This window comes from Eublepharis macularius, chromosome 7 (assembly GCF_028583425.1).
Source record: "Eublepharis macularius isolate TG4126 chromosome 7, MPM_Emac_v1.0, whole genome shotgun sequence".
In the NCBI taxonomy this organism is placed as follows: Eukaryota; Metazoa; Chordata; class Lepidosauria; order Squamata; family Eublepharidae; genus Eublepharis; species Eublepharis macularius.
Window position 1 is genome coordinate 24,392,045 of NC_072796.1, and position 25,474 is coordinate 24,417,518.

Here is a 25,474-nt window from a genome sequence, read left to right on the forward strand (position 1 = left end):
TGGGAAAATTCATACTGAACTCAAACAGAAAGCAAACAAAATGTGAGTCTTCTCAAGACGTGTTAGGCATATCTCAGATTTAAAAGACAAATACCAGCCCAGGATATCATATCCAAAAAGAAAACAACATGAAGCCATTCTGTTCTAATCTAAATAGTTTCGGTCAGAATTCATGGAACTATATTGTGCAGCAGGGATATCAGCAACCCCCATCCTCAAGGGGCTTGGATACGGGACGTAGATTTGAGGATCTGGACAGGCATACACCATTTATATTTTTGGGGTGGGGTGGGGACTCATTTACTAAAATCCCTTGCTGGGATTATCTTCTTCTGAACTGCTCTCCTCCACCCCATAGGCCTCAAAACTTTATCCTGTGCTTGGAAGCTTACGATTGAAAGTTCCATCCATGCCAATGGAATGGAGCCAGCTTGACAATCCTGAATATTTCTGTGCAAGCACTTAGAACCTGGCAAACCGTGGAAAGGAATGCAAAATATTAAGCTCAAAATGTTCTGGTTTGACTAGATTTTTTTTTTTGAAGCAGAATTTGTGTGATTGCTCATCTCTAGTTTTGAATAATTTTAATGCCTCCTCGGAATTCTGCTCTTCATAATGATCTTTATGAACCTGCTCTCACAAATAGTACTGTGACAATAAGTCATAGATTGTTGTCTCACCTGACAGCACTGTTGCCAACATCAAGGTCCTGGGCTGTTACAGCTCCTATAATAGTCCCAACTGGAGTATCTTCATAAACCTCCATGGTATAAAAATGTTTGCTGAAAACTGGAGGTTCATCTACATCCAACACATTAATCTTCACGGTAGCGGTATCTTTGAATGGGCCAACAGAGTGAAAACGGTGATCAAGATGGACATTGGAGGCCTCGACTTTAAAAGTGTATGCCTTTTTCGTTTCAAAGTCTAATGGCTGTAATAAAGACAGGCAATGCAGAATCAGATCGAGCAATAAAAAATTATACAAAGTCATAGTTTAAAAGACATGTGCTCAGTTAAAATACAATTCACTGAAAGAATCAACCATCTTTTCTTATTATTTATATTAACGATTATATGATAGATTGTAATTTTTGTTCTTATACCATAGATGAATTTCACACTTGCGGGCAGCCCAGCAGGGGAGAAAGAACACATGATTTTAGGGATTATGTGAGCCCCTTGAGTCCTGGAATCTATTTCTAAAGGATCTTAGCTAGAAGGCCTGAGAAAGATCTCTGTCATTGTTTGGCTAAATGGTCTGGCTATGTATGAGACATGTCTTCAGAAGTTCGACAGCTCAGAGCGGGACCACAAGTGATGCCTGACACAGGTTGGACACTTGCCAGCTTCCCTCAAGTTTTGATGGGAAATGTAGGCAGCTTGGCGGAATGTTGGACAAGTGACAGTTGAAAAGTCCATTGGACAGCAGTCAGAGAGCCAAGCTTCAAGACTAGGATGCCTACATTTCCCATCAAAACTTGAGGGAAGCTGACTAGTGTCCAACCTGTGTCAGGCGTCACTTGTGGTCCCGCTCTCAGAAGCAGAACATTGAAATGTGATTCCGGGTGAGGCATGGCCTGCCAGAAGTGAGGCTTGTTTCTCTTCTTTTATCAGATCAGTGTCTCCATATTATCCTCTCAGTAGTGGATTTTCTTTTAATTGCTATGAGAATTAGGAACTATAGGATATAAGTTCTGGTTGGATTTTTTATATTTAAATATAGGTTTGTTTAATTTTGTTTTATGGTAGTAAAGGTATTGACTGACTGATTGATTCGGGGTGATTATGATTAGAGATGGGCATGAACAGGAAAAAAAATGAATGTGATGTTTGTTGTTCATTGCCATCCACAAACAGGGACTCATGAACAACCACGAATATGGCCCTGTTCATGAACATGTTCGTGGTTGGCTGTTCATGGGGGCCAGCAGGCTCTCCTTCAGCCATCATCCAAGTCAAGATCCCTACTGCACCATTCCCAGAAACTTGACCTGAGCAGGCACCAGGAAAGGTACCAATAATAAATAATAGCTTGGCCCCAGAGCCTGGCAGCAGCCCTGGAACTTGAAGGGGTAGATCCCTACCGCACCACTCCCAGAAACCTTAACTGAGCAGGCAGAAGGAAAGGAACCAATAATAAATAATAGCTTGTCTCAGAGCCTGGCAGCAGCCCTGGAACTTGAAGGGGTAGATCCCTATCCCATCACACACAAAGAAAATTCAAGCTCCGATGCACTCTATCAAAATGTCAACAGCAGCTGTCTCTCCCTCTCCAAAGCCAGAGCTGGGAGCCCCCCTCCCCCCTGCTCTTTGTCCCCTTGTAACAAATTTGGAGCTCCACACTTGAAAGGAAGACCTGCTTATCAAGCTCAATTGGGCTTAGATTGGGGTTTCCATGGCAACAGCAGGAGTTCAGACAGAGTTCAGACAATCCCTGCCTAAGTTGCCAAGGGAATTGATTGCAATTGCCAGACTGTCTGGCTTGACGAACAGCAATGAACGAGGGTTGCAACGACCACCTGTTCGTTTAGAATGGAGCCTCACGAACAGCTTATTCTCAAACAGCAGATTGGGCTATTTGTGGCTTTTTTTTTGTTCATATTACTGTTCGTGCCCATCTCTAATTATGATATCCTTTTGGACTGTTTGAATGGGATGTGATGTGAGGGGAAACATTTTTTACGCTGTCTAGTGGAGATGTTCTGAAGGAATTGCTGGGAAAATCATGTTTTCCCCTTCATTCCACCTTTCATATCTTCCACATCATCAAGAAATTGTTCCGGGGATTTGGAACAAGACTCAGCATCTCTCTCTCTCTCTCTCTCTCTCTCTCTCTCTCTCTCTTTCTGGTTGTTATAGAGTGGGGAAATTTTTTCTGACATTCACTTTTTTAGATACAGCCGTTGATTCCTCTCAATTTCTTTTTTTGTCTTGTAAGAGCAGAATTTCTCTTTCATTTCTGTTTCATTTCTCTTCAAGAGAAATCAAGGCACCCTTTTGTAACTTCCACCCTTGCAGTTGTTTTATATTATACACCCCAGGGGGGTGTTTTCACAGGCAGATAGGAAGGCTTGGGAAGACATTGCCTCTGAGTGTCTGCAGAGTGAAATTCTGAATTTTTTCAGAACCTCCCTTCCTCTGCATCTTCATATTTCTCTTTGAACAAAAAAGAATTGATTAGAAACTAACTCCAAGTTCCTAAAAAGATGAAAAGAAAAGAGTTGTTGGATTTCAAGGTCCTGGGCTGCTACAACTCCTGTAATAGTTCCAATAAGAGCCCCAATTGGGTAAAGAGGAATTGAGAGAATTTCTCTTAACATCCCCCTTCTCATTTCCTTTAATACCAGAATTGGTGTGTTGAATGACTGTCTGAAGTAACACATCCCCTATGCTTGCCCCACTCTATCCAATCATGTCTACTATTGTCATTCACTGGCTATTGTCATTTGGCTTCTGTAATCACTCCACTCTCCAAGATGCAAGGACAAATGGACTCACATTCTAGTTGTATCTGAAGAACTGAGCTGTGACCCATGAAAGCTCATACCGTACCACAAATGTAGTTAATCTTATAGATGCTACTGGACTCTTTCTCTTTACTTCTGCTACAGACAGACTAACACAGCTACCCATCTTGATCTTCTTAGAGTCAGTAATGGACTGGATGAGGTTGAATAAACTAAAATGCAATGGAATCACAATGGAGCTGCTGATGTTGAGCAGTTCTGACAGTCTTGATCTGTAGGATATGCCTGTCTTGGATGGGAATCACATTTCCATTTAGGAATTAGGCTTACATCTTAAAACTGTTCCTCAACCCAAGGTTACTTCTTGATCTGCAAGTTCTGAGTTGTGCTCTGGACTGGGTTTCCCCATCAAGAACAACTATGACTAGTATACCAGTTTCACCATTTCTTGTGACTAAGGGATGGCCATTGTCATGCTTATTTTGGTAAAAACTCAACTACCATATAATGCACTCAATATGAGGATGAACTTAGAAACAGTTGGAAAATTTTAGCTGGCCTAGAATACATCAGGACATCTTTTTTCTCCTGCTAGCCACCATCCCTCTATATTATTTCTGCTCTAAGAAATTCACTGGCTAACAATTCACTGCTAGGCCATACAGGAAGTGTTGGCAAGATTCCTGTTTTAGGGATATTTGATGGAGCACATTCTCTTTCATATACCCTTCATGGATTGATATCTACAGGAGAAACACTACTTCAAGTAGCATCATCACCTGTGATAAGATTGGTTTCTACTAAAGTCTTTCTCCTGGGAAATTTGCCAAGCCAGCTCCATTAACATTCTTGAGAAGACCAGTAAAGACATTTGTATTTGGTCAGGGCCATCTGATTTTGAGATTATTTTCTGCTGCTAGAGAACTACTTCATGTTTAATGAGTTGGTTTTATGATTGTTTTTATTGCAAGCTACTCATGGGGTGTGTGCACGAGCAGCAGAAACAGCCACTGTAATATGTAGAAGTTCTCTGCATTTCTTTCCAGAAGCTCCAGATGAAAGGGTCTCACATGCAGGGCCAGGGATCTCTGTCTGAGTCTCTGGAGAGATACTTTAAGGCAGAGGAGACAAACTCCTGAATGAGATGAAACAAAAATCTGACGGTGAAAGACAAGTCCTTTTATGTTCAGAGTATCTCCAATGGAAGCAGCACATATAATCATGTTTATGGATGTGTATGGTCATTTCTTACTAGTCTTGATAAGACAAGGAACAGAATATTCAGCCACAGCTGGAAGAGAACCAAGTTTGAGCTTTGTAAGTTAAGTTCCTTTGGCCTTCTCTCCTGGTCTTGCCCACAAAGCAGCTGTTGCTACTGATTGTTGTCTTATAAGGGATGACCTTAAATTTGGAAGAGAAGGTCACAAAGGCTGCATACATGTTTATATACACAGATGTTAAAAATGGTAAGGGATAGAATGAAGTGTGGGGAAAGAAGGCCAGTTACATAGCCATTTGTGTTAGAAAAAACTTCAGAAAGGAACATTATGAATCTGATTTCATAACTAGGGGCCAAGCTACACATGACGAATCTCACTTGAAAGGCAAGTGTATTTCTCCCTGTTCACTTGCCCTCCACTCAATCCACTTGCCATTCAAGTGTCATTCGCCATGTGTAGCTTGGCCCTAGGACATCTGATAAAGGGGGCTCGTAATGAAAAATGAGCCCAAACTAACACAGAGAATGTGTTGGTTCAAGCTCGTTAAACAGCTTCCAGAATAGTGGGACAAATTCTGGAAATCCCTGTCGGCCAAAAAGTTTGTTTCATTTTGGTTCTTACTTGCTCAGTGGGTTCACAGGCAGGCCAGGCAGTGGTGGGCCATTTAGCAGCAACTTGTTTTCCTTAATGGCAAGTCTGTCTGCACTCATCACGCAACCAATTGCATCCGAAGGGGAGACACTAAGCCCATAGCATTAACTCCATTGGTGGGAGGAGGATGTGCGCGGCACACACAAGTGCTTTTTTTAGCACTTCCTGGGCAATGTCATTGGCATTGAGTGGCTCAAAGCGATTGAATTGCAAATGGTTTGCTTTGCACTAGGGAGGGGAGCAGCAGATGGCACGGAGATGTGTGCACCATTGCATTATCACCATTTCTTTCTGTGTGTTTTTACACACAGTGTAAGGGAAGACTAGCAACATCAATGCAGGCATGCACACGTGCATTTGAGGAGGGAGGGGTCTTCTTCAGCCTCCAAGCCCCTAGTTGCAATAATGACTTATATTACACAGATTAGAGTGAAAATAGGAAATAAAAAGCAATTATTAAAGAAGTACACCGAGGAGGTCCCAGGCATGTAGAGGGGGTGATGCCTATTCAGTAGCCTTCTGCTGCTGCTGTCCTTTGCTTAGGTACCATGGGGCCAGGGCAGCCACTGTCACTAAAGGTGTTCTCTGAAGATAGCAGGTCAAAGAGCACCAGGAGGAATTTCATCTTGCCCCCCCCAAAAGCTTCTGTCTTTGTGGACTTTTCTGATTAAAACTGTTAACCCAGCATTAAATGACGCAGAAGTTGCAGGCATGTACATTGCACACTCAAACATGCATTCATATCCAAGTCTTTCCAGATCAGTATTCCACATGGTCAGATTTTTTTTATTTTTAAGCATGCCAACAGGAGTCACTTGTTCAGCTCTCCTTCATTATATCTTCTTCCTTTTCACTCAACCCTGGGTTAACGGTTTTAGTTGGAAAGAGAGAGTGGCAGCCAGCAACCTGTCCAGGCTCCCACTTTTGCTAGTTAGAAATAGAAAGAAAAGGGCCATCCTCCTTCTACTTCTCTTCTTGTGAAGGAAAAAGCAATATCTGGCCCTCCCTTTCTGTGCACTTTTATGCACAATGCAAGGACAGGTTGGTGGCCAGCAGGATGATAGCAGGATTAAACAGGGAGTCCAGGGCTGCTGCAAAGATCATGATTATGCAGATCGGGGTGAGGATTTGCTCCTCATTATGGGAATGAAACTACAAGGCACAAGGAAACATGGCATAATAGCAAGACTCAACAATAATAATGTCTTGGCTTTATCACTATCATAAAACAGGATTTTTTTTTAATTGCCGGGCTGTACCAGTTGGCAATGGAATTCTTTCCTGCTTACTCGCCAAGCCACTGCCATTTTACCAGTAAGTTTCCTGCCATTGTGTGCACCTGCTGACACTTGCCTTCTTTGGGGTCCATTGTTGTGTGTGCTTTTATGTGCTTGAGGAGAAATTCATTGAATCAATGGGTTTGGGGACAATGCCGTTTTCGTTAAGTGCAAATACAGCATCGTTTCTCCAACTCCCCCCTTTTTGAAAAGAACAGTGTGTGCATGTGTGTGCAGCTACCCCAAACTAGTCTTGTTGTGTGCCTTTCCCAAGCATTCTTTAGGGTACATAAACACGGAACATCATTGTTGCATGCTGTCTGTGGGTCTATAGTTTAGAGGGAGGACAGTATTCTGTGCAGTTTTGGTGCCATTGCCTGTGAAAACAGCTGCCCCAGAGCCTTTGTTCCCCATACCCCTTTAAAAGAACAGCATGAGTCTGTGCATGTGCGGCCCATGCCCACCTTGTGCAAGCACAATAGGCTGAAACTCATGAAAACAAAACAAAAAAACCCAAAAAGATTTGCTTCCAGCCAGCACTGGCCCACCTAGAATAAACTAGTAATGGAACTGAATTATTCCAGAACTAAAGCTGAACGGAAATTTTCTCAGTGCATACTCCTATCCTATAAATTCAACATTATTTAGCAACTGGAGCATGAACTTGTGGTTAAGCTCGCTATCATTTTGAGATGACTAATTCATAGTGTACCAACAAAGTTCATAATCTACAAATAGGGTTGCCAGATCATAACCCAGAAATAGACCTTTTTTCAAGGGAGAGACAAGGCAGCTGTATGACCTCCTTTCTGTTTCTCCCCTAGTTCTTTCATTCATTCTCCTAATCCACTGCTATTGCAAATAAATTTCCTGGAGCTGGAGGGACGGCATAGGTGAACAGACCAGGGTAGAAATCATGGGCTGTTTCACTGATGGCTTTATAACTAAACCTCACTCTTCATTTTATTTATTTAATATATATTTTATTCTACCTTTCCTCTAAGAAGATCAGAGTGATGAACAAAATTACCCTTTCCCTTATTTTATACTCATAAAACCCATGAGAAAGTAACTGGCCCAAGGTAACCCAGCAGGCTTCAAGGCAGGAAGAAGATTTGAACTTAGGTCCTAGATCCTAGTCCAGTATTCCTAGCACTACATCATACTATGTGTAAAAAATGCTATCAAGTCCCAGCCCTATGGTGACCTCATAGGGTTTTCAAGGCAAGAGACATTCAGAGGTAGTTTGCCATTGCCTGCATTTGTGTAGCAACCTAAAACTTCCTTGGGGGAGTATCTCATCTAAATACTAACCAAGGCTGACTCTTCTTAGCTTCCAAGATCTGATGCAATCAGGCTAGCCTGGGCACCACCACAATAGCTAGCTTTCCTTATGCCAGAATCACACAAGCATAACAGGATATTTAAACAGACCACATATCAGATCAACCCACCCACTCCCAATCTGAGACAGGGAGAAATTCCAATACAATTTGGAAATCCTTTCCTTGACTCCTTATCCAAGCCTTTCGCTCAGTTTTCCCTATCATAACCACATTTTCCATCAGTCATCTTCCCCATTACATGACCAAAGAATCTCAGAAAACTTTCTCTTCTGCTCCTATATCTTGCTGAAAAAGAAAATCTCCAGTAGAAGTACAAAAATTGAACAGGATTGGGCCCTGTATCTATTTCTGGAGGCTTAGCTAACAGCAACATCTAGTGGTGAGATTTAAAAACAACATGGAGAGTTTTTGTTTTAAAAATATATGGCGTACTACTAGGGCACTAGGATGAAATTCAAATTTACAGTTTTGCAATGCTTGCTAATTTCCATGACAATTATTCATTAGCATCATACACAGCATGTATTCAGTCAATACTCTTTTATGGCATGTGGTTCTAGTATCAAGAAGCAGCTTATTTTAAAATTGTAGGAAATCAATATTAGTTCTTCTAAAGCAGCAAAAGTCAGCTTGGAATGTGATTGGATAATTGTTTGCAACAGTTACGTGTGAATCCCATTTCAGACATGTTGTTAGTCATATTAAAATGCTCTTAATTCTCCTTGAAGTTCCTCAGATGTCTTAACTTCCCTCAACATTATTTAGGTGTATTATCTATCTAAAATTTTCTTACATTTGCTTTCCACTTCCGCCAGGCCGCTTTTTACAAAGGCTGTTTTCACACATCTTACCGGCTCTGGTATGTTGCACAAAGATCCCACACGGGCAGCATCTTCCTGGTGCGATTTCCTGGTTCTTGCGCGAGATTGCACCAGGAAAATGCTGTTCTTGTGGGAGCTTTGCGCGACGTACCGGAGCCGGTAAAATGTGTGAAAACGGCCAATTTTAGCCAAACAATTTTTAAGCATCCATCAGCAGTTCCTGAGATCTTTTCCTCCAATTTGAAATTTCTTCATTTTAGCTGGAACACTAAAGGTTGGTCATAACATCAAGAAAGGCATATAAAAGAGTTTTATCCCTGAAAGCTTTTGGTGAAGGCTAAATTCCCTGGACGGTAAGTTCCTCTGGAGAAAAGCTGCTTTGGAATATATTGTCGAAGGCTTTCATGGCTGGAGAACGATGGTTGTTGTGGATTTTCCGGGCTGTATCACCGTGTTCTTTGACCATTCTGCACCAAGACCACGGTGATACAGCCCGGAAAATCCATAACAACCTGCTTTGGAATGTCATACTCTATGACATCAATCCCTTTTTGTCATGAATTTCTGCCATAAGGACCAACTATATTCACTCCTGATGAAATCTGGTGACCACTTCCCTCAGGTTAAAAGGACCAAGACCTGTACCTTGTGATGAAAACATTTGTCCAACTCATATACCATGAGCAGAAACTGATATATTTGATAACAATCACAAACCAGCTTGACACTGGTTGAACAGCTGCACAGACAACCATACACTCTGCATTCAACTATGGAATCTACTGATGCCTTACAAACATAATAGAACTGGCTGCTAAGTGATGTGGTGGGTTCCTTCTCATTGGCAGTCTTCAAAGAGCAGCTGGATGAATACTTGTCAGGTATGCTTTAGCCTGTTCCTGCACTGGACAGTGGCTTGGACTAGATGGTCTGTAAGGCCCCTTTGAACTCAGTGATTCTGATAGTACCACCATGGGCAAAGGAAAATAAATAGCTGCCTCAAATGCTAGAGTGGAGCTTCTGAATCATAAATGGACATTTTGGTCAAAAGTAAAAGAAGAGGGCCTAGACTCAGGCAAGATGATCACAACATTCAGGGAATGGTCATCTTCATTCCTTAGAACAAACAGTGCCCCTTATCACATCCACTAATGTCTTGTAATGCTTGTATATCCATAGATCCCTGGACAAGAAGATGCTCAGACTTGTGATGTAGCCCAAACTTGTGGTTGAATTTTCTAGAAACCTACTCATGGTTATCTCCAAGTTGCACCTAAATTGTCTTTTTGAGGTAACTTCAGAGGATCCTGCTAGATGTTTGAGGAATCTGAGCGAGAGCAAAAAGTTTCTCAATAAGACTAGCAACAGATCTCAGAGGCTATGTGCTGGACACATCCTTCAAATGGCTGCAATGCTGCTTAAATCCAACGGCTTCTGTTTTACTGCCCTTGTGTTTTAACATAGTGGTTTTTAATTGCAAATCGCCTCAAGTAAGACTCTTAAGAGGAGTCACAGAAATGTTCTAAATAAATAAATACCAAGATTTGCCCAAGGTAGAATTTTTAAGAGATATTACTGGTTGGGGAAAATATTCAATGAATGTTGATGGAAGTTTTAATAAGACAGATTTTTTTTTCTGGGGAGTTCAGTACATTTCTGACTTTCCATTCATGCTATTCATTAATCCAGGTCGCCCCCTTAACACCAACAAAAATACACCAACAAATTAATACATGTAATTTGGTCTAGACTACAGTAATAAGAAGAAATAAACAGACGCACATTGCATAAATTGAACTCAGCTAAATGATGAAAAACAATCAGAAAGAGTTGATTTATTTCGTCTGTTTTGCCCCCCTATTTGGAATGAAGAGATGGACACAAGGCTTGGGTGTAAACAGGGCCATTTATTGACCAACAATAACTTAATAACGGCAAGGGGTATAACTTGCGGTACAGGTTGAGCTAAGGGGTCAACTGGACCTTCTTCTCACCTGCATGGGCAAGCACCCCCTGCCCCAGGTACGAGCCATCCAAGCGCATGGCTGTAACCCAGTTGGCCAGGCGAATGGTTTCCACCTTTCAAGCTCCATACACCCCAGCTGTGAAGCCTGAGGGAAGGCCTTTTCCAGGGGGTGTCACAGGCAGTCTGCCCTCTCAGCTGGCAGCCATACAGCCCACCAGCTGATCCAAGACAGACCCCCCCCATTCCCCACCAATGGGGAGGTGCCACTGGGTGCTCACCAGCCCGCTCTGCCTACCCAAACTAACCTTCCAGGAACCTCAAAAACTACTAACGATAAAACATTAACTCTCTAACCAGCAGTACAAGGTAGGCAAAAACACCCCTTGACAAGGAGCCAATCAGGCAAGATGTGAATAAGCCCTGTGAAACAGCAACTAGCTAATCCTGTACTGCAAACAAAAGGGGGTGAGGAGGGTGGGTCGAGCTTTCAGCATGACTGCTGCAGGGATGGAGGTGGAGCCGGCCTATAAAGGCCCTGCCCCCGCCCCCCAAGGATGCCTGGATGCCCGGGAAGCAAAGCCCTCTCTCCCTCCGTGCAGAAGGGCAAATGGCAGCATCCGGGTAAGCGCTCTGCACGCGCACCGGGAGTGCTGTTTTGTTATATTTACAGTTCATTCAGCATTTGCATATTCCATTCAAGTCTCAGTGCTTCAGGTCGTTTGTAGAGTTTTGACTCAAAATATTCACTTACATTCCGTGGCATTTAGATTGTACCAATGTCACCTAAAGACAGCGGACGCTATGCTTGTGCAAACATTCAGAAAAACACACAAATGGTAAGGGGTGGGGTGGGGCATAGCCGCTGTACCATAGGGGGCAGGCTGATCCAGCACTTTTACACAAGCATCCATGTTTCAATTTGAATGGGTTGGATCTAGGGTTATCAGTTCCCTAGTGGTAGCAGGGGATCCCCTGCTTTCACCCTCTGCCCTCCTCCACCACTCACCTGGCCAGTGGGGGGAAAGACGCAGGAACAAGTGTCCCAGGCATCCTCCCAGGGTGGCATGACAATGTCACTTTCCATGAGTGATGTCATTATGCTACCCTGAAAGCTCTCCTGTGCTTTGCAGCAGACAAATTTGGGCCCGTTTGAGGCACAAATTGGCCCGCTGTGAGGTACATATGCATTTCTGCTAGGAAGTGATGTCACCTGAAGTGAGGTCATTGCACAGGCACAGGAGCTGGGGACACAGGGAAGGTGAATGCCTCCTGCCAGGAGTGTAAGCGGACCTGGTAAATGCATCCTATCCTATCCTATCCTATCCTATCCTATCCTATCCTATCCTATCCTATCCTATCCTATCCTATCCTATCCTATCCTATCCTATCTATCTGCTGATGGACGGCCAGCCTGGATCAGCCCCAGACGCCTAGGAGGATACTTTTGAAACCATGGCTGGACGTCTGTGGCAGAGTTGGCTGAAGTTAAACCCTTTAAAGACAGAGATCCTGTACTTGAGTTGTGGGAACATGGATTCAGGACTCTGGCTCCCTGTACTCAATGGGGTGGTGCTTATGCCTGCCCCAAGAGTTAGGATCCTGGGGTTGATTCTGGATTCCTCCTTGAAAATGGAGGCCCAGATCATGGTGGCTGCCAGGTCATCGTTTTTCCATCTTCAACAGACCAGGCAGCTCGCCCGCTATCTCTCAACTTGCAACTTAACTACAGTTGTCCAAGCAATGGTCACCTCTAGGTTAGACTACTGTAACGTGTTCTATGCAGGGCTTCCCCTGAACCTGATCCGGTGGTTACAACTGGTCCAAAATGCGGTGGTGTGGGTCATCACTGGAGTGCCTTGCACTGCACATATAACAATGGTATTGCACCAGCTGCATTGGTTACCAGTGGAGTACTGGATCAGATTCAAGGTTTTGGTACTAACCTATAAAGCCCTATGTGGACTGGGACCGGTGTATCTATGGGGCTGCCTCTTCCCGTATGAGCCCCGGAGGACGCTTTGATCCATTGATAAACAGCTGCTACTGGCCCCTGGCCCCAGGGAGGCCTATTTAGCATCAACCAGAGCCAGGGCCTTTTCGGTCCTGGCTCCAACCTGGCCTCCGACCATTGTCTAAAGAGATCAGGGCCCGGCCGGATTTGCTATCCTTCCGCTGGGCCTGTAAGACAGAGCTGTTCTGCCAGGCATATGGTTGATGCTCTGGGCCTCCCTGCCGGCCACCTAGAAAAAGCTGTGCCCCTACAAAGGGTATCTTCCACCTAGCCTTTGCCACATATTTCTGGAGGTGGCTGGGTGGTGGTTGCTGGCGAAATCTGCTGCCATATATTTTTCAAAACCTGCTGCTGTATTGCTTGTTGTGTGTGTTCTTTTTAAATATTTAAGATGTTTTGGTTGGTTTTAAAGATACTGAATTTTATATTATTGTATTAATTGGAATCTGCCCTGAGCCTGCTGGTATGGGGAGGGCAGAATACAAATCAAATAAATAAATAAATAAATAAATAAATAAATAAATAAATAAATAAATAAATAAATAAATAAATAAATAAATAAATAAATAAATAAATAAATAAATAAATAAATAAATAAATAAATAAATAAATAAATAAATAAATCATGTGCTAGTGGAAGGACAAGCAGATATACACTGTCTTCCTCCACACCCAACAACCACCTCTTCAACACCCAACAACCCCCTTCAAGAGCCTTTGCTAGGCACAGGGCCAAGCTACACATGACAAATGACACTTGAACGGCAAGTGTATTTCTCCCTGTTCACTTGCCCTCCACTCAATCCACTTGCTGTTCAAGTGTCATTCGTCATGTGTAGCTTGGTCCTCAGAGTGACCCTCAGGAACAAAATTCTATTCGGCCTAAGGGGGAAAGGAAGGAAGCTGAGCAAAACTGCTCTCATTTGCTTTTGCACCAGAAGGAAGCTGGTAGGATCCAGTTCAATATCTCTTCAGGGTTACTGATTCCACACACCAAAATAAGTAAACTAACATCGTGATTTAGGCATAAGTCTCTTTCATTAAAAAGGTTTTGTTCATCTCCTGTTCATAAGTCAGCTAGAGTTATGATTAAGTATAAGAAAGAACAAACAACTACACAAGGGCTTCAAAAATATTTTTCAATTTAAACTTTCCCTGTTTCCAATCCACTAAAACATGGCATGGTACTTCTCAGTTTCATTCCACTTTGTGTGACTTGTCCCACTTTGAGGCTGAAACACATGTAATACATTTGAACAATGCATTCAAATACAGCAAATATGTTTCAACAACATAGCCTCTCCTTTCCATTCCCCCCCTTTCTAAATAAAAATTTAAAGTGAAGAACATAGGATAGGCTAAAAATGACGGAATAAATGGTTGCAATAATAAAACACGGCTCAAGTACTGAGAAGCAATACCGGAAAGAAACTGTTTCCATTCATTCACAATCTTCACACAGCAACAGGAGATGCGCAGCAGTGTCCGGTATCTGTGAAGACTTGCAGAGCTAAACAGTTTCTATATTTATCCACTGAACAAGCAGTGCATGAACAGACAGCCATTTCCCTATTCTGCACTGTCAATATTCTTCAGCCCCAAAGGAGGAAATCCTATCTCCCTCTGCTCCCCTTGGTTCAGTCCTTGGAGCAATTGTGACTTACTAAGCCATTATAGCTGGGGTGAGCAGCCGTTTACAATTAAAGAGTCAAACAACTTCAAAATTAAGAGCAAAAGATTGCAGCCGGTATAAGAAAGATCACTTGCATAGCTGAAAATATAACATTACTGGAAATTGATGTGTCAATTAATAAACCATCATCCATAGTTTTTGCAGCTCAAATACTAGTTGTCGTGACTCCTATATTAGAAAGCAACACACCCAGGATCTCCTAATAAGTCACAAATATGCACAGGAGGATCCGTGCAATTATCATAGTGCTCTGGAAGAAATCTGGGCATAATTCACACTCGGATTACTGGCAACTGTTTGCCTCCATCATTTCTGTCTCTGGAAAGAATCTCTTAATCCCCTAAAAATCTCTACTTGTGCATTCCCTTCACCTACTGGTTATTCTAGCATTCCATTAACCCCTCCAATATACCCTCATTTAAAGATTTCTTTTTTTCTTTTTCTGAAGAGTCATGTTTGGTTCTGTACTAAGTCACACAAATTTGCAAGATGAAAGCCAGAGAAAGATACATGCATGTTAGAAAGAAAGGGAAGGGATAATTCGGTGGAGGCCCCGTTTCCAGCAACCCCCCCTGACTTCCTGCATCCCTCGCAAACACCTGGGGGGGACTGCAAAGCAAAATATCTCTCTGCTTGGGGGGCGGGTTCTTGCTGGGGAGAATGTCTTGGGCTTGAATTGTTGCTGTTGAGAAGGTTCCTCACAAACTTCCCCTTTAACAATTACCTAGGCAACTCCAGGTTTATCAAGACTATCATCATAGGTAAACAAATTAGACACCAATTGCAACAGAAACCACCTGGCTAGCTTTACCTTCTCAGGGGCTGTTAATGGCTTACAAATAGACATGGGCACAAACCAGAAAAAAACCGAACCATGAAGTTTGTTGTTCATGGGGTTTCCATGAACCGTGAACCACAAACTGGAACGGAACTGGCCCAGTTACGAACCAGTTCGTGGTTCATGGGGTTTAAATGCCCCTTTCTGACAGCTGGCAGTCGGCCCCAGGGAAATGGTCATTTAAACTGGTCCTTTAATATGAACCAAACGAACCACTAGTCCAGTTCATGGAAGTTTGTGGAAACGAGCTTCCACGAACCCTGGTTCGCGAACCCTGAACCGGGCTGGTTTGTGGGTTTTTTTGGTTCGTATTTAGATTCATGCCCATCTCTACTTACAAATAGACCTCATCGTTAAAATTTAACAAAAAAGCAGCTAATTCCATCTCCAAAGCTGGCAAGTGCTGCAATCCTTGTTTTCCAAGTTGCCAACCACTCCATGAATCCACTCCCATCCTTACATGCTTCCAGTGAAATTCAACAATACTGGCCCCATTGCTCCACATAGAAGAATTGTTTCTTATTGCTTTCCAATTATATATTAAAGCTTGTGAAGGGGGAGGAGTTTTCACCAATTCTGGAAGTTTGTCGAAAGCCTTTGGGAATGTACTGAAGCAATGATATATTGTATTCTAGTTGGAAAAAAAGATAAGTTGGATGATCCAAGCAGATTTTCCACTGGTTAAAAAAGGGGAAGAAGTGGTCATCTTTGACCACCAAAAGGCTGTGCTGGGGATCATGGGACAAAATGAGAAATACACGGGAAGAACAAAAATTAATTACTGTTCTATTGATATAAACTCTATTATCACAGGTATTTACAATGGCATTATGCTCCAAAGCTTATAAAGGTTACAATAAATCATGCATAACACAATTACCACAGGCAGGTCCTATCTGCAAACAAAATATGTACAACAAAGTACAATATGCTCCGTGTTTTCTTATGTATTTTGAGTGTCCAGTAAATAAATTTACATGAGTAGATTCTTAAAGGTACAGGATGTCTCAGAAATGAAGACATGCAAAGTGGATGTTCCACAGGTAGATTCTTCAATAGTTCAACATGGGACAGCCATGGACAAAAGCTATATGGTATGGACCGGAGACTGTAGTAAGGAGGGAGATTAGTTGAAATGGAATGAAAAAGCTGGCTGGATCAAACCATTTTTGTACATATTATGGTGTGCGTACTATGATATAAAGTAATGGTGATCTCGGTGCTGTTTGCATATTTTTGTTACTGGGTATTTTCAGAGCTAGTCATGTAATCTTTGGGGAGGACATTCTGGCATATGCAGTTCTCCTGCTGGGGAAGTGAATGAGACAGGCTTCACATGCAAGTTGCTCAGAGAGAACATGTGGGCATGCTAATGGACTGAAGCAACTGCCCATGGATTTCTTAGGTGCTTTTAAAAAGCCGCATTAATTGTCTCCTGCTTTTCAGACAGGTGTCTTTGAATGGATGTTGCATTATTCGATCTGAAATGTGCAAAATCAATGTAATGCTAGCCTGCTCACCTTGTGACCTTCCACATCAAAGGCGGCCTAGCAGCTGTATAGAGTGACCTGCCAGGTACTTTCTGAAGCCCTTGCTTTTGCTAGGTAGGGAGCAAAGCCAGGGAGTTCATCGAGCCTCTTCCATAAAGGCTGGAGAGCAGCATAAGAGCAGGTGGGTCACAAGTTTTATAGGCCTGATGTAACCTATGAAATGCAATATTAATTTTATGAACTATGCATATGTATTTATCTACTTAGAGCTCATAAAAGTATATGGATTGCTATGCTAATCTGGCGACAAGCTTGCTGTCTTTGATTACATTTTGTTCCTCTGCTGCTATTTCAGTGCTATCCACTAAGTGGTGCTACAAGACATAAAATGCTCAGATTGATAAGTTCTTGATTGTGCAGAGGAGATGGTTGCATTTAACAGAGGTTGTACACCAGCTCCATACTCAAAGTCAAATAAACCACAAATCACTTTACGAAATTTGAGATGTGTTACACACATACCCCATCCAGGCAGTACTGGACTGCAATATCTATTAAGTGTAATGAGAAGAAGAGTCTGGCACATCATCTCCTTCAGACAACCCTGTTTTTTGCCAACATGTTTCCACACTCTGAAGAATTGTGCCCATATTTTGCATTTAAAAAGAGACTTATATGCATGTAATTAACAGTAAGCCCAAATGGTTTTGAATTCAATGTTGGCTATACTACCAGGCAAAAAAGCAGTTATATTTTACTTGCAATGTCCCTGAAACCAGTCAATCATACCCATTCCAGCTTTGACAATGCTGATACGCTGACAACAGTTTATCTGCTTTTACAGACATGATCTGTATTTTCAGTTTCTGAGATCTTCCCCCTTACAGATCCCCCAAATCCCGTAACTCAAGACTGCACCAAAATTCCACTCTGTTGCCATACTTATAAAATTTTACAATGTGCTATTTTCATTTACAATGTTTTGCTTCCTAGGTATCAGACCATTTGTTTGACTCGTTGAACCAATGTTTTGGAATGATCTTATCTGTGAACAAGTGTTACCAAGATAGCTCCAGGTGGGCAACTGTGTTGGCCTGCAGTAGAAGAGCAAGATCTGGGTCCAATAGGACCTTAAAGACCAACTAGATTTCCTACATATGAGCTTTTGAGACTCAAAGTTCCCTTCAGCAGATACATGGAGTATAAAAAAGCATGTTACCAAGCCTATTGAGTTGATGGTTGTTGTAGACCTAAAGATCTTCAAAGAGCTCATTCAAATGTTGTGAAGTCCCTGGTTTATATAGTTGGGAATAGTCAATGAAAGTAGGATTTCACCTGCACACAGTCACTGAACCCTGGCTTGTCTAGGCAAATCCTGGCTTCCATGTTGCTGCTTTTCCCTCTGCCTCCCAACTAGAGATCCCACCACTATCCCAGTCCACTTAGTCATACACAATTGATCAGAAAACCTGGGCCGATTCCAGACGGCCCTCTGCAATCCAAAACGTTGCGCGTTGTCGCGCGTCATCGCGCGGAAAACGCGAAATATCGCGTTTTCTCGCACGAGTTTTGCACGACCTCGCGCAAAACTCGCGCGAGAAAACGCGATATTTCGCGTTTTCCGCGCGATGACGCGCGACAACGCGCAACGTTTTGGATTGCAGAGGGCCATCTGGAATCGGCCCTGGTCCATCACCACCTTGCTTATCACTGGCAAGTGTGTGTGTGGGGGGGGGGAGTGGGTGGAGCGATCACAGAATGGTAGGCTTTCATGTTACCCCCTTTCTCAGTAAAAAAAGCCTGAGGCAAAGAACCTCCTTCTACACCTTCCACAAATGCAACTAAATCCATCTACCTGAGTCCTGCCTCTGCTTCACTCCACAACACTTGCAGCAGATCCTGTATCACCCCACTCAGCTTTTCACTTACATGCTCCAGCAACTTTTTGATTTCCCACAAATGCAGCTTTCAACCATAATCCCTGAAGGTCCATACATGTTGTACTGAACACTTCAATAGACGGGTGTGTGGAAAAGAATGTGAGCAGAAGCCTGCTGGATCAGGCCGGTGGTCCATCTAGTCTAGCAAACTGTCTCACACAGTGGCCAACCAGTTGCCTTGCAGAGATGACAAACAGGGCATCGAGTCTGATATCTTTCCCTGATGTTTGAATCCCCAGGTTTGAATCCCTGCTGTGCCATGAAAGCTGGCTGGGTGCCCTTGGGCCAGTTACACTCTCTCAACCAAATCTACCTTACAAGGTTTGTTGTGAGGAAAAAATGGAGGAGAGGAGAATGATGTGAGCTGTTTTGGGTCCCCGTTGAGGAGAAACACATAGTATAAAAAAAGGAAATAAAAAATGTCTCCTCCTGGCTCCAGTATTCAGAGATTTGCTGCCTCTCAAGCTGGTGGGTCTCTTGTCTCACCTTAGCTAGTAGCCATCGCCAAACCTGTCTGCCAATGACTCCATTCCACCCCCTGTTAAAAAGGAACAAAAACAGGTGTGCCTCCCACAAGTCAAGAATAAGTATAAACAGGATGCTTCTTTAACCTACGTAGTGGACGGAGCACGGGCAATTGGGAGAACTAGAGCTTGACTGATACTGCTTTTGTCCCATAGCAATGTGTGGAAGGAGCCTGCCACATTGCTGTGTCTTTAAGAGATAAAGACCAAGGGCAGGGAGACAGTGCTAGCGAGAGCTGACTAAAGGTGAGAACAGTTTTATTTTTGAGCTAGGGTAAGTGTAGTATGCTGGCAGGAAACAGGATTAAGTCAGAGCAGCCACATTTCTACATGAAAGGAAGCCACACTTAAGACTAACTAACTGTGTTTAATAAATCAGCTTCATATCCTGGTTTAAAGTACTCTAATTAACCACAGCTACTGTGGTTGGGCATGTTTGGACGATCAATTAACTACGGTTAGTTGAATTAAATCACAGTTTCCTGTTACATCTGAATCGACCCACAGTCTCCTTCTAACAGTCTCCGTTATCAACACTTTCGCTCTTGAGAGCAAAATACATACATAGACACAGGGTTTTTTTTTGTGGGGGGAGTGTTTAATTTGGGGGCAAATCACATTCAAACACATTCAATGCTAGTTGCAGAAATGTCTTCAAGTAGATTCATATCCAATAAAGCAAATATATCAGCCCAAAGTACAACTCAGGCATGTTAGGACAACAGAGAGCCAACTTCTACTGTCCACTGCTGAAGAGGGAACAATTTGAAAGTTCTAACAATAAATGTCTTATTCTAACATAAGGCCTTCTTAACTCATGACAAGACTCCAACTCTTGTCACTAGCAGACCAACAAAGAGCCTTGTCCTCATATGCTATCCTGCAAACAAAACGGCCCCTCAGAATTTTGAAGACTAACCCTTAAAATGTTGTGATAGTTTTTGCAGCCCAGGTCCTACATTAAAATCAAATTATCAAAGCAAATTTATTATTACGGTCCTAGACCAGCAAAAGAATTACAGGAATGATCAATGTTACAGAGAGAAACTAGAGAATTCCGATTAAAAGATACCTCAGTAACATAATAGATTACATTGCCTCAGGTCCTACATTATGTTTGTGATGTAGCCGCTGAAAAAATGGAAATGTAACTTCCATACTGGGTAAATTCCATATATTTCTGACGATGGGAGGGCATTAATTTTTTAAGTTCAGCTACCAAATTTATCTTATGTGTCTGCTAAATACCTTTTTCAACTTGATGACACCTTCTTGTGTGTTCTCATCCGTGCTGATGTCAAACAGGTTCCCTCCATCTCCGGGAACGATCGTATACTCAATTTCTGCATTTTCCCCAGAGTCAGGATCCACTGCTCTGATTCTTCCAATGGCTGCACCCACAAGGGAGGACTCAGGCACTTTCAAATGGAAAATACCTATGACAAATTGAGAAACAATTACTTGGATGCAATCTTCACAGATAATGGGAAGTTTATGAGGGAGGATATGCAGCCTATGCTATTATCATTAATATAACATGTTAAAGAGCCCTGGGTTGGAGCCTGTGGATGTATGTCTGTGGTGCCTTCCCTGAGGTAAAAGTCTCTGACATTTGTGTAGGACTATTATGGGGTGGGGAATTTCTTTTTCTGAAATTCACTTTTTTAGATATAGCCACTGAGTCCCTTTATTCTCTTTTTCACTTTTAAGAGTAGGGTTTCTCTTTTATTTCTTCTTAATTTCTTTTTGAAGCGAAACCAAGGCATCTTTTTGCTTCAGCCCTTGCTGTCATTTTATGTTATACACCCCAGGGTGGTGCTCCAGCAGGAAGGCAGAAATCTTCAGAAAACTTTGCCTGCCTCTGAGCATCTACAGAGTGAAATTCTGAAATTTTTTAGAACTTTCCTTTCCTCCTGTTTCCAATTTTTTTTGGCAGACTTTTGTTACGGGGTGGTTTGCCATTGCCTTCCCCAGTCATGTATATGTATATGTATATGTATATGTATATGTATATGTATATGTATATGTATATGTATATGTATATGTATATCTATATGTATATCTATATCTATATCTATATCTATATCTATATCTATATCTATATCTATATCTATATAACAACAACCACAACAACATTTGATTTACTTACCACCCTTCAGGACAACTTAACGTCCACTTGGAGCGGTTTACAAAGTATGTTATTATTATCCCCACAACCCCCATATTATCATGATCCCTTGTCATTACAATACTCTTTCTTTCTTTGTATGAGAGGTGAAATGAATACTCAAAAAATTCCAATTGTTATTCAAATTTTCAGTTTTACCGCAAATTTGAATGCTTTACAGTGCAATCCTAAAAAGAGTTACTCCAATCTAAGCCTGCTGAAAGGAAGGGACTTAGACTGGAGTAACTCTTCTTAGGATTGCACTGGTGGACTAGAGAACTATTTATTTGTGTAGGTGTTAATTGTGAAATGTCATAAACTATCTGCTGTTTGATAGATAAATACATCTGTCAAACAAGAGGCTATCAAATTTCTCATCCTTGCTGGCTTGACTTGAAAATCTCTACTACGATTTTGTTTCTTCCTTGTATAATTCAAACTGCTTGTTGTTATTTTGTTCTATTTTCTGTTTCCTTGTACTGAATTTAACCCATAAAATGTATCATTTTTCAACTGTATTTATGTGTCAGTTGTGCATAAATGGCACATAAATGACACAAATGAATCAGGAGCAACAAAAATGATGACTTCTAAAGGCCTCACAATGACTAAAAGAAATAAACTGAGCAAGTTAATACATCCCCCTACTATCAAATGCTTTTGGATACTAAATATTCTTTTAAGTCAGCCACTGATTTTTTTAGTTAACATGGTCAACACTATCTTTTAATTGCTATACTATTGATATTGTAAGCTATCAAGCATCAAAACTAAAATCAAATTTCATCTGATACCAAACACAGATACTAAATCCTCAGACAACATCTGGCAAATATTCAGAGAAAATCTTCAGAATGTTTGAAAATAGTGTTTGCATAAGAGAGCTTTTAGAGTAATTTGGGAGGAAATATATTTCAGTTCTACCTTCACAAGCTACTTAATGTTGTACTGTGCAAGACTCTATATGGTGCAGATGGAATTGATGGCCAATGGCTCACATTTGAAACTCTTACTGATCATAATTTACTTACATAAATTATAAAACATAATCCTAAACAAAGTTGCATAATCCTAAGAAAAAATTTAGTGATTTTCTAAGGCCACTGAAATAAATAGGCTTAGAAAAGCATAACTCTACTTAGGACCACATTGTAAATTATTTTTTAAGGGGCTTGCAGTTTTAAAGAAGACCGTGTTGCAACATTAGCTACATTTTTGGCCCAGTCTGCAGTTCTTGCACCTCGTAGGTCTAGTTACAGATCTTGAGATGTTTGGACACCTTCTTAAATTGAGAGTATTCCACTCATTATCTAGCAATATCTGGCTGTCTATCTAATAACAACAACAACAAAAACAACAGCAGCAACAACAACATCTATCTATCTATCTATCTATCTATCTATCTATCTATCTATCTATCTATCTATCTATCTATCTATCTATCTATCTATCTATCTATCTATCTATCAAGACAACTTAACACCCTCTCAGAGCAGTTTACAAAGTGTGTTATAACAACAACAACAACATTCGATTTATATACTGCCTTTCAGGACAACTTAATGCCCACTCAGATCAGTTTACAAAGTATGTCATTATTATCCCCACAACAAAACACCCTGTGAGGTGGGTGGGGCTGAGAGAGGTTCAGAGAACTGTGACTAGCCGAAGGTCACCCAGCTGGCTTCAAGTGGAGGAGCGGGGAATCAAACCCGGCTCTCCAGATCAGAGTCCTGCACTCTTAACCACTACAACAAACTGGCTCTCACAACAATCACCCTGTGAGGTGGGTGGGGCTGAGAGAGCTCTGAGAGAGCTGTGACAGACCAAAGGTCACTCAGCAGGCTTCAAGCGGAGGAGTGGGGAATCGAACTCGGTTCTCCTGATTAGAGTCCTACTGCTCTTAACTACTACACCAAACCCAATATAAATTCTGCTCCCTCACTAAGAGTACATATGGGTGTTCTTTCTTCCTGTTATCCTTTGGTCTGGTGAACTCTTATCTGGAAATCTTTCTCACAACCACAACTCCAGTAAAATATCCTCATAGATGATAGACTTTGGATATTACACTTTGGCTCTGGCTCACTCCCAGGATGCCTCACACTCTATCCTTCAGCTGCAGACTCTTTATAGGGACAGGAGCAATAGGTAGAAGACTCTACCTCCCTATGGCTGCATTCTGTCATGTCCACTATAGTTCTGTTTACATTTGATCAATCTGACAGCTCTCAAGGGACACTGTGGTGTCCTTCTCACACCAGCACCTCACAACATACTGAAAATTAAGCATATTCTTCAGACATGGTTAAAATGACTTGCAGAAAGAATCCTAAATAAAGCCACTCATCACATTTTTCATTTCTACCTTTCACTTTTCCCATCGTCTGTAGCAAGAACTTTTAACAGGTTCATAATTTTGACAAAATGGCTCCCACTGCTACGAGATACTCCAACATTACTGAAGAAGAATGCCCTTAACATTTTGGTTAATCGTTTGAGTGGAGTTATAATTTTGACATTTCATCAAAACCAAAAGTCAGGGGTTTTGTGCTAATCAATTTTAGTGAACTCACATTTTCTTCTGTGCTTGAAAAGAGGCCCCTGGGGCAGGGGAAAATAGGTTCCTGTGAATTTGGTTTTGCTAAGACACTGTATCATACTGTGACTGATGGTCTTGGTTTGTTAGGCCTATGGAGGTGCTGTTTGGTTCATTTTGGTAACTTGTGTATACCCCATTATTTCTCATCATATAGTGCTCTTTCAGGTTTTTCAGGGAACACAGGAGGTGTTACCTGATGGTTACACATGTTGACCCTCTAGCCACAAGAGGCATCCTTTTGAGCACATCTAGAGTGTAGAGCAACAATAAAAGGGTTAATGGATAAACCTGGTTCTATTCCTATACATACCAGTGCCAGTATTGCACCCTGTAGGCAAGGAGAGCTGAAGGGGCTGAGGAGGGAACCACAGGCAGGATGGACTGTCTCTAATACTCTATCAAGATTGTGGGGGAAATTACAGACTTGGCACTCAAGTATGATAATAAAGCTTCACTACTGCGAAACACAAATGGTGGAATCACTACAAACTTGAAGCTGGTACAGGGAGGGCAGAATAGAAATTGAAACAAATAACAAAATAAATAAAAGTTGCAAGGAGCTGTGATACTTATTAAGTTTGAAGATCTTCCAGTCTTTGTGAGGGTTTGCATGGGAGCCCATCCTATTAAAGTGATTTAAAAGCAATTTGATTATCTACCCCAAACTGCAGGCATAATTGTCATGCCCATAAAGCGGGGAAGGTAAAAGAGTGAGATAGCAGAATCCATTTGTCCTCAAGCCTCTGTGTTTTCCCCCATGCATGGAGGGAGGAAGAGACCAAAGTCATGCTTCCAGAGCTTTGAATTCCTCTGAATTCCAACCTGGGCTCATGTTTCTAATGTTTTGGTCAATGGACCCAGGCTGCACTTAGCCCTCGGGGTACGTGGGACCATGCACCAGGTACACTTAAACCCATGTTAGTAAGAGACAGGGATGCCTTTGGGGAAACAGCTTCCCTGTGGTAAAAAATGCTTATTCCAAGTTGTAGCATTCAAAGCAATGCCTAAGCATTTTATCAATATGGACGCTATGGCCATCACAATAGCGGCATACATTATCTGCAAACTTGATCTCTGCCTTTTGATCAGATGATCCTCAAAGAGCTTATAAACAACAGATTAAACAGAATACAGCACAACAGAAAAACAAGCGTCATCAAAATCAAAAGACCCTCAGAATGAACAAGATGTTCCCTTAACTCACAGCATCATGGGTCGAAAAATGTCCAACTAGCCAATCAAGAGAAACTTTAGCTGATGAATCTATTGATTCAATGCTCACTAGCCAATCAATAGAAACTTTAGCAGATGAATCTTTCAATTCAACCAACTAAAGACTGCAGCCCTAGTAAATATGTAGCATTGGGATGTGATCCATAATCACATGAGGTCCTGAAATTCCAAACATCTTCATGACTTTCACACACAGCCTTGTGACTATTTTTACCTTTCTATCTA

At 41.8% G+C, this 25,474-nt stretch overlaps 1 protein-coding gene across 2 annotated transcripts in view; it reads right to left on the reverse strand.

Annotated features, from left to right (window-relative positions):
- CDH12 (cadherin 12) overlaps positions 1-25,474 on the reverse strand; it is a 250,239-nt gene that overhangs the window by 40,227 nt on the left and 184,538 nt on the right. For both annotated transcript variants that reach the window (XM_054984695.1, XM_054984694.1), the window contains 2 exons: positions 20,496-20,683; positions 681-934 (listed from right to left, as the gene is read on the reverse strand). In XM_054984695.1, the coding sequence (XP_054840670.1) occupies positions 681-934; positions 20,496-20,683 (442 nt within the window). The remainder of the gene's footprint in view (positions 1-680; positions 935-20,495; positions 20,684-25,474) is intronic.